The sequence below is a fragment of the Octodon degus genome, unplaced genomic scaffold (assembly GCF_000260255.1).
Source record: "Octodon degus isolate 3935 unplaced genomic scaffold, OctDeg1.0 scaffold00213, whole genome shotgun sequence".
NCBI lineage: Eukaryota > Metazoa > Chordata > Mammalia > Rodentia > Octodontidae > Octodon > Octodon degus.
Window position 1 is genome coordinate 1,811,563 of NW_004524789.1, and position 10,429 is coordinate 1,821,991.

The 10,429-nt window shown below is 47.4% G+C and overlaps 1 protein-coding gene across 1 annotated transcript in view; it reads right to left on the minus strand.

The window, feature by feature from the left end:
- Positions 1-2,108: 2,108 nt before the first annotated feature.
- The window catches only part of Tes (testin LIM domain protein), a 24,580-nt gene continuing 16,259 nt past the window's right edge, over positions 2,109-10,429 (minus strand). Inside the window, exons 5-7 of the mRNA XM_004644861.2 lie at positions 9,602-9,817; positions 9,087-9,245; positions 2,109-2,888 (exon numbers count right to left, since the gene is read on the minus strand). Of these exons, the coding sequence (XP_004644918.2) occupies positions 2,700-2,888; positions 9,087-9,245; positions 9,602-9,817 (564 nt within the window). The 3' untranslated portion in view covers positions 2,109-2,699. The remainder of the gene's footprint in view (positions 2,889-9,086; positions 9,246-9,601; positions 9,818-10,429) is intronic.

The window sequence follows — 10,429 nt, forward strand, 5'->3', positions numbered from 1 at the left end:
TAAAAATGCTTCAGACTGAAGAAAACAAACAAAAGCCCCGACACACCCAAACTCCTCAGGCTCGTGGACGGTAGGGAGAGAATCCACGCTGTGCCCCGTTTGCTGCCTTCTCCTGATGACCATGGAGTTTTACCACACCCACTTGCAGACTGAGTAGTCACCTAAAGAGGTCTTTCCAAATCTCAATTAAAACATTTTTCTCTAAAAGAAAAATTTCGGTATGACCTGAAAGTCATTTGCCTTAAAACAACTCTGCTCTATAATGAAAAGTCATTTCTCTTCTGTGTGGTCAGATGCAACTTTTCTTTTGGTCCGGGGATTTTTTGTCCTAGGCGACACTGCCCCCTGCTGTGACGGACGCCCAACTGCAGGAAGTATTCTTACTCTAATAGATGTGCAGATCTGGTCTTCTAAATATGTACTGCTTGTCATGACGTACCAATTACTGTCATACTGTCTCTCAAGTAAATGTTTAAAAAGAAAAGGGTAATAAACAAAAACAAGAGACAAGAAAAATATTGTCACAGGACTGTCCTGCTACAATGGTGTATATGGTTAGATTTCTAAATTTCAGTGTAAAAATATGTAACTATTCCTATTTAAAAAAATTAAAACTTTTTTTCTTAATATTCTGTAGAGACTTAAAGTTTAACTTATCAATACTTGACAGAAAATACCTGTTCCATGTTATGCCTAAGATATTTGATATTCAGACAGATAGTAAGGTTAACCTCAACTGCCTATGTTATAGGGCAGTAAGCTTCTCTTCTGGAGGGTTAACAACCTAAGTTTGCAGACCAAAAATTAGAGAAATAGAAGGGCTGCAAGAACGGTCAACATTTTGGCCCTAGCCATTCAAGGTCAGTGAGGACTCAGGGCATAAGCCAACCTGTACTGTAATATTCTGTAACTCAGTTGTGTCCCAAATTTTCTGATCAAGGAGATGATTATGGGGCCACAGAGGAAAGTGATCGATGATGGAGAGTGTGCCGAAGGAGAGTCACATGGAGAAAAAAACATTCTCTCAGGCTTTCACAGAGAGCAAATTGGTCAAGCAATGGCCGTGAGTCATCTACATGGCTGACACTCACAAAGGATCTACAAACTGTGGTGCAGGGTTTCAGGGTAAATCCTGAGGGGATCTGACTGACCTTATCAGATACAAAAGCTACATTTCTTGTTATATAGGTCTTGCTATATCTTGGTCTTAACCATCCAACAGAGAAGTATAAAAAGTAAAGCCATATTCATAGGCTGAGCTGTAAAAGGCTCAAGTCAACAACTTCTGACATTGCCAGTCTTATGGAAAACCCACTACTATTATGGACTACTGGACTGTATTGGAGCATTTTGCCCAACTCACGCACCTACGATACTTAAATGACAATGGAATACCCTTCTCTGACAAAACTAAACAAAAAAGGGGATACAAATGAAGGACCATTTTGTATCTGTATATTCAAAATAGGATGGGTATACAGCTACATTCTCTTAATTCAATAAATAGAGATTTGTTCTAACAGTGTTTGTGGACAGGATATCATGTCAATCTTGTACAATGAATAACAACTAAGACAACAATATGCAATGTATTATTGAAACTGTGCTAGTAATCGGTTTTCAAACTGTCTCACTGCCATTTGTTTCTCAACAAAGTTATTTAAAAAAATAAAAGATGTGCAGAGAACACAATTTTTAAGACTTTATTTTGAATAATATATCATGATTTATCCCATTTAATTTTCATAGTGCATAGCTACGTATGGCAGTATATACGGGAAAAAAACCATCAGAAATACCCCAAACAGAAGTCTGTTAGAAGAGACATTTTATGTATCGATGAATGTGAATGAAATATTGTAACTCAGAATCCATTAGATAAGCTTAAGAATCGTGCAAAAAAGATGGTGGGGAAGAGCAGTAAGTGCAACTTATAGTGTTCTGCATATAAAAACTACACATACTCTTTGGATTAAAGATAATGAGTTTGGTTATGTCTTGACAAAAACCTGTTAAAGAGGTGTGGATATTGTCATGCTGTACGTGATAACAAAATACTCAAGGCCCCAGGGGAAGGTCACCAGCGCTCGGAGACTGACGCGAGGTAGGTCAAGCACAGTACAGAGAAACGGGACAAAGACGACGCCACCTTTGCCTAAGTCAGCAAAGCCAGCGAAGGGGCGCCAGAACAGCTCTACCTGCGGCACTACGCTTCGTGTTCCCTGCTGAAGAGGTGCACTGTGCGTGTGCAAGCTCCGGGCTCCCTCCGCACTACAAGCTCGGTGAGCAAGACCAAGCACTCAGTGCGTAAGGCCTCGGCATCAGGACAAGTTTAATTTCATACATGAAAGAACAGAAAGAATGTAAACTTAGAAATGGCCTTCTTTCCATCCAAGACGCCAACCTTGCCTTTGTACAAACTGTCTTGGCACCAGCGGTGCAGGGACGCAGTCAAGCTTCCAATTCCAAGACTTCCCATTTAGGAAGTTACGGAAAACTAGAGGTCACCTTTATTTTTAAAATCAAATGTTTAATGAAGATTTTTGAAGTTAAGATAGAAAAATCTGCTAGGAAAAGTAAAATCTTCTGGTTGCTTTTATTATATTCTTTTTATTTTCTTCGAGTGGCATTTTGCAGTAGCAAGGCAGGCCGCGCTGGCTGGGCTGGCTCGGAGCCGCCCGCCGCCCTCCGCTGCTCTCCTAGCACATCCTCTTCTTGCACTCCGCCGAGCAGAACACCATGCCCTCCACAGGCATGAACTTCTGCCCCATGAGGCACTTGCTGCAGCACGAGCACAGGAAGCACTCTGCGGACGCGTGCCAGCTGAAGCCGTTGTAGGTCACCCGCTGCACTTCCGGGTCGATGGCGTTGTGGCAGCCCTGGCACACCTGCTCAGGAACGATAAAGGTGGGGGAAAGGTGAGCCCTCACGCAGCGGCAGCAGCACGTGCACCTGAAGACAAACGAACAGGCTTCCTCGCACGGTAAGCTACAGCAGGACGGCGGCCGCGACAGCACGCACACGGAGAGGCCGGCTAGCTCACCCTGTCGGCCATACGCCACACGCTGCGAAAAACAGCGGGCAAAGACCAGACAGGTAATTTACAGGGCGTCTCGAAGGCAGCCGTAAGCAGCACGCGTGCTTTCAGCAGACCCTACTGGCTGGCGCACTGGTAATCATAAAGCAGTGGCTTGGGTGATGCTCCCCTCACTCAGGACAGCTCTGAAGTGGGCATCTGTCTTCCCTACAACATACGAGATTATCATCATCGCTAATTTCTAGACAGTGGTCAATTAGAAAGAATCATGTTCAAGGTAATTAAGGACTCAATTAAAAACACTGACAGTGTTTTAGAATAATGAATTTGCACTAAAAATAACTCAGTTAATTGGCTTCTGTTCTGTCAGAAGTCAGAACTTATGCATGACCTACTATGTACAACATTAGTACCTACATTCCCTGCCACTCAGTATGTCTTACATTCATATATACACACATGCATACGCCTATACACACATTACTTAACTGAACATGTATATAAGAAATAAAACATTTTCTTGTATTAATATAGCAGAAAACAGAACAATAACCCACTGAAACTCCTAAAACTCTTGAGAAATCCCATGTACTTTCTTGTTTATATAAGGGCTAAGTAGATGTAAAACTCGTGTCTTTGATTATTTTACAACAAATGAAGTAATCAGGATTATGCAGATGACAGCGGCTGATCTTACGCAACCCTGGCCTCCTATGTCAGCTTCAGGACCTCCTAGATGGGGAGTGGTAAGGTGAAGGGGACCGAGCTGCCTGAGCCACTCGGCTGAGGCGCCCTCACCATGTGGGGCTGCCCAGGAAGCTGCTGGCGTAGGACGGGCAGGAGGCGACTGCACATGGGCTCTGCAATCGCTTCTGATGGTTTTAGAGCTACGCTGCTTCTAGTTATAGATATTACAGTACTGCTCTGTAATCTATAATTTTTTTTTGTAATCTATAATTAGCAACCATACACTTCTACCTTAATTCACTGAGATGAAATAGGTAACTGTTCAGTTACATGTGGAATTAAGAAAACTAGGTAAAAAATAACTAATGAGAGAATTTAGTTTTACACGTGAAGGGAAAATGTTTCTGCCCCATGAGGCACCTCTACCCTTACGTCATTCCAGGAAAAGTCTTCAAACCCCTCCTGCTTCAAGCACAAACTGCCAAGCTGCAGGACAGGCCTCCGCAGGCACAGTCCTTCCTGTGTGCGCTAGGTCGCCTGTTCTTCTTTAATTTTATCTTCTTCTATTTTTAATTATTTAGTATAGGGTCTACAGGGTCTCACTACATAGATCGGACTGATTCTCGTTTTCAGCCTCCTAAACGCTGGGATTAGAGGCGTGCGCCACCAAGCCCAGTCTCAATCACTGCCTCAGTGCCCCCAGGGGGTGGGACAGGGCCAGCAGGCACCCCTGGGATTGAACCCCAGCCCGCGCTGCGCTCTGCCTAAGCAGGCGCTTTAGTCTGCTGAGCTGTCTGGCCAGCCCTTAGACCGCCTGTTCTTAAACCTTCCATATTTTAAGTTATTTCCTTCGATCTCTCTTCCTCTCACGTGAGCACAAGGTCGCCAGGCCAATGGCTTCTAGCTCGGCCCTGCGAAGCCGCACGCATGCGGCTCTTGGGGCTGCTTGGGATCCCAGTGGCCATGCAGAGACAAACTGAGTACCGCTTTCCTCTGTCCAGTTAAGTTTTATCTCAGAAAAGCCCTGTTCTGAGTTGAGCACATGTTCACACCTAAAAATGTGGTATTTTCTCTCTTTTCGTAAAGCCTAAAGGACTTCAGCAGATCAGTGCTGTGAAGGAGAAGCTCCGAAATTCTCCACCGCGTGCCCACTGCATGCGCAGGAGCCCGCCGTCACGTGGCTTTGTTCAGGAGACAGGCCCACACAGCCACTTCAGCACTGCGCAGGGCTCAGGGGTATCATCTTACTGAGAAAGCGGATCTTCTAAAGGAGATGATGCTACAGAAAGAATTTAACAATGTGGGAAGTCTTTTTTTTTAAAGTCAATGTGTGCTTATCCTGTTGATTAGGCACAGTATAGTAGAGAGGAGCTTGTTACAGCTAAGCAAAGCAGTGTCATCTGTTTAAACCCTTCTTCAGTAAATACTTCTTAATCACCTACTACATTGTTCTAACAGTGGGAGTACGGCAGAAAAAGTTCCTTGCTTACACCGAGCTGATGCTGCAGTCTTAGAGAACAAGGCAGCACGTGTGTGTTAGGGTTTGGATGTTCCGCGAGGGCCAAGGCATGCTCTTCGGGAAAATGACTGGTTCACGGGGCTGCTGCTACCTGACGCTAATTTGCTGGAAAGAGAAGGTGGAGCCCGAAGAAAGCAGCTCACGGGGTGCCTGTGGGGACGGCCTGTCTCTGGCCCCGGCCTCCCATCCGCCATGGGTCCGCCTTGTGCAGGCCTAAGGCCCAGACGCCCGCTGTCCAAGGAGGGGAAGCTCTCAGACTATGGACGAGTCGACCTATGTCAGGCATTTTACCAAAATGACAGAAGCTAACCCAGAAAACTGGGAAAAGAAGTAGACCACATCTATGACTATCCCCGACCTCTGTAACTGTTTCTCTGACTATTATCTGTCCGTGGGAAAACCGAAGTGTTCAGAAGTCTTCGGAACTCACTTGTGGGAGGAGCTTGGAAAGGTCTGGGCAGAGCAGGAAAGCTCTGGAACATTATAAATGGGATTTAACAGGCAATCCTGGTGGCAGCTCAGAAGGCCGGAAGGCCTCTGGGAATGCAAACAGTAAAGGCTGCTGACTTCAAAGGGGAGTGAGGTTCCTACTGAAAGCCTGACTAGAGGCCGTTTAGGGCACCTTCCAGCAGAGCTTGCCTGGATTTCGTCCATGCCCTGAAGCACTATGGGAGGCTGAATGTGAAAGCGATAGAGCACTTAATGTGGTGGGAGGGGATCGCAAGGCACACTGAACTGAGGCAGTGGCACGGGTACTGCTGTGTGAATGGGGAGCAAAGGCAGAGGGGAGGACGGGAAAGACCTGCTGGTAGACCGGAAAGGACACTAACGCTGCTGAAGAGAGCAGTACCTTAAAAATAAGCAGAATTACGAGGTACTAGGACAATACACTTGTCCTCAGAGGACCTCTACAGTTCGTCAGGCACTACAGATCCGAGGCTGATGGACAGAAGGTACACACTCCTCAGAACGCTACGGCTATGGGAAAAGCATCCCCAGGAGCCTTGCTTGTGTAAGGCCACCTAGGAGGCCATTTCCCCAAGATTCATCTCACTGTGCTCACCTGTTCAAATGGTCAGCGCCACTGAGCTACGGTCTAAAGAAGCCTGGCTACTGCTGGCAATGGCAGCAGACTACAGCATGTTACACATTGCTGGTTTTACAGGCAGGCAGCACTGAAGAGTTACGGGATCATGGAGGTTGCCACTGATTCCAAAGAAAGGCTTGGGGAGCTAGACACTAAATGGAAGGTCAGAAGCCTTGCAGGCAGCCTTTCAAGTGATACTGCAGGTAGCTGCAGGAGAGAAACAAAAGCTACAGCAGAGACTCCAGCAACCTGGAGATGTGAGGAATACAGAATGTGAGTCAAGGAAAGCGGAAGGCAGTGAGCCGAGTCAGCCCCCGGCAAGGCCACCTTTCGCAGCTCAAGTCATGCCAACGTGTGCCCAAGGGCTGCACATGCACAGCAGGGCTTAATGTCTGCCTGAGGTTGCCAGGCCTTGCTTGGTCCTATCCCTTCACATTATGCCCATATTCTTCTCTTTTGGAGTGGGAATGTCTACCTTACAGGCATTGTTTACCTTGTACACACACGTTGGAAGCATGTAAGTGTTTCTCTTAACTTTTAAGGGAGCTCACAACTCGGTCTGCCTATGCTGGAGCAATGCTGGAACTGCTGAGGCTTTGTTGACCTCTGGAGAGGGGCTGGATGCATTCTGTACTATGAAATGGGCCTTGGGCCTTTGAGAGCATGGTGACATATGATGGTTTGGATCGATTACACCCCTCAAATGCTGCCTGGGGGGCTTCGGGGGAGCATCAGATCATAAAGTCTCTAAAGTCATCAAGTGACTGCTTCAGTACTCAAGGTGGGCCAGGTGGAGGAGGGGATGGTGGAGCCTAGCCTCGGGGCCTCCAGCCCCTCTCCCAGGCTCCCCAATTTCGCTAGATTGCTCGGCTCAGCCGTGCTCTGCAATGCGCAGGCGCCCCCGGGCTCTGCTTCCCCACAGGCCTGGTGAGACAGCGCTCGGAGACTGAAGCGACCGAAGCTGTGAATAACTAAGTCTTTGCTCCTGTATGTTGGTGATGGTGAACCTTTTACAGACGAAACTGCAGCCCCAAACCTGCCACAAGTGCTAATACTGTGATCAAGCCTGAATACTGAGGTTTCAGTTTAGGAAAAACAACTATAAGCCTTGAGACAGCTGCGCAGGAGAGCTCCCCATGCGCCCCGGGACACACAGGCATGGAATCTGATTCGTACTCATGAAAACAAAATTCATTCCCCTTAAGGAGTTTCCTTTCAGTGACAGTCCTCCTCTCTGGCAGCACTTACAATCCGATCTGTAAACCCACGAGTAGAAGGAGCCACCCTGAGGGGGCCTGGCGTCACTGCATGTGTACAGCTTCCTAACAGCACGACTGGACCCCAGCACGGCCTGTGCGTCATCTATTCTCTGTTGATTTGTGTCAGTTGTTTTGTCACAGCAATGGAAGCTAACACCACACCGAACCAAAAACCCTTATTACAAGATCTTAAGATGCAGTACTTACTAAGATATTCTTCCACAGGCCATTACAACGCTATTTACAGAAGATGAATTTAGCTAGACAAGCCACAGGATAATTTGATTAACTTTTTTTTTTTCTGGAAAAAGGAAAATCCATAATGATTCTAAAGTAAATGAGAAATATGGGAAGACAAGGCAGCTACCCAATATTTCCTAACATTAGACCCTGGAGATACGGAAACAAAAGGGCCAACTCTACTCTGCAGCTGCCTACAAAGTCAAGCGAAGGAGACAGGTCGGGGACGTTAATCTCACATATACACACCACTGTCTGGGAACATGGAGAACCTTGTCAGAGACAGAGAAGTGGAGCTTGGAAGCAGGGAGTCAGGAAAGGGGCTCAGAAAACAGGGACATTCCTCCTTTAGTCTGGAGGAACGTGTAGGAAAGGCCAGGTTAAGCAAGGACTAGGGAGGAAGTACCAGAAAAACTAGTTAAGATGACCCACATCAAAGCCAGCAATGTATAAACTACAAGAAGCACGTAACAGGTGGAAAGGTAACCAAGGTTAGATAAATAATACAAGTGATAGGAAGGCAAGAGGAGAGCAGACCTATTAGAGGCTCAGTGACCACAGCTGTTGGAAGAGCGTCTCCCATGAGTATGGAAGGTGGCTTTTGAGCAAGAGGAGGAACAGAAGGGACAGGGAGCAGACCCGATCACTTTTACATCCCTGTTTATAAGTACTACCATATAGGAGGGGACCAATAATACCTCTAGCCTTGCCATCATGTGCTGGCAGCTCTAAGAACAGCAGACACAAGAAAAGCTACACACTCACATTAACTGGGCATTAACCCCACACAAATCCAGGTACAGGCCAAATTCTGTCATCCTATATCTGGTCTATAGGACTTAAAAAGGGGACACTATACTCCCCAGGTGGCAAAAACAATGTCCTCCTGGGCGGCCCAGTAACACACGTCCAGATGCAGCTAAGACATGAATCATCTCTAGAAACACTTCAACGGAATCGGATTCGTACTCATGAAAACAAAATTCATTCCCCTTAAGGAGTTTCCTTTCAGTGACAGTCCTCCTCTCTGGCAGCACTTACAATCCGATCTGTAAACCCACGAGTAGAAGGAGCCACCCTGAGGGGGCCTGCGTCACTGCATGTGCACAGCTTCCTAACGGCACGACTGGACCCCAGCACGGCCCGAATGCTGCCTAGAGGCCGCCTCCTGCTCCTCATCTGTAAGCTCGTTCAACACCAGCACGGCTCTAGTCACAAAGCGAGCACAGGCAGCTGGGTCTCCTCCGCGCTGCTCACCACAGCATGGTTCTTCACGTAGCACGGCTTGCACACAGGCTTGTCGTTAACCATCACGTATACTGCCCCGGCGAGGACGCTGTCACAGTCAAAGCAGCAGAAATGCTTCAGATGCCAATTCTGGTTTTCTGCCTGAGTGTACTCATTGCTAAAGATCAGCTGGGAAGAGGATAAAAATGAAGATTAGTTGGGCATTTTTCATTGTGCTGCAGATGATAAAGTTAGGTTGTTCAGACAGGCACTGAGATCTGCACCTCCAGGCGATCAAACACTTTCCTGGGGCTTAAAGTCTGAACATTAACACTAAACCTGAACTTGTTACTGCACCCTTTTGTATCTGAACAATCTCGCATTAGTTAACATAATTAGCATCTAGAATGATTAGAATACAGTTTATTTTATTAACCTTCTTTGGATGTAAACAAAGCAACTAATGTTAATTCCCACTGCTCTCTGGGTAAGCGGCTGCAGAGGAGGATGCGGAGCCTGCCTGTGAGTGCCCCCCAGGAACAAACCTCGTCACAGCCAGCACACCGGGGCTTCTCACTGTCACAGTAATGCCTGCCACAGTACAGCTTCCCATTCTTCCAGAAATAAATCATGTCAACCAGGAGCTCAGCACAGGCGCTGCAGACGAAGCAGGCGGGGTGCCACAGTTTCTCGTAGCCAGCCCGTTCCGCGTAGATGGCTGGGTCCCCTTCTTTCATGTTTAGTTTGCAGCCATAGCAGGACTGAAAGGGAAGCATCCGAAACAGCCTGGTCACTGGAAGGCGCATTCTTGCCGTCCGCCACAGCAGCCACGCAAAGCAACCAACGTGCGACAAGCGCACAAGAGATGGCTGCCATTGCAGCGCCCAGTCTGTCCACCCAGAGAACGTGCTACTTCTGTGAAATGGAATCTCTCAGCTTTTTTTTTTGCAGGGTCTCACTATAGAGCTTGGACTCACAGTGATGCTCCTGTTTTCTGCCTCCCTAGTGCTGGGATTACAGGCATGGGTGAGCATACCCAGACTCCATCACCAGCCCAGCGTGCCTGGGGACAGGGCTGGCACGGCACGTGGTGCCAGGAATCGAACCCTGGCCTCTGCACTTACCTAAGTAACCGTTTAGTCCGCTGAGTTATCTCACCAGCCCTTCTTGAGGCTTTTCAGCCTACCTTTTTCATCCTATTGTTTCTTAAAAGTCATTGGTGGAGGGGCTGGTGAGATGGCTCAGTGGTCTAAAGCACCTACTTAGAACAAGCTTAGCAGAGCACAGGGACCGTGGTTCAATCCCCCAGCACCACATGCCAGCCAGCCCCGCCCCCTGATGGGCTGAGCTGGCCACACACACACACACAAATA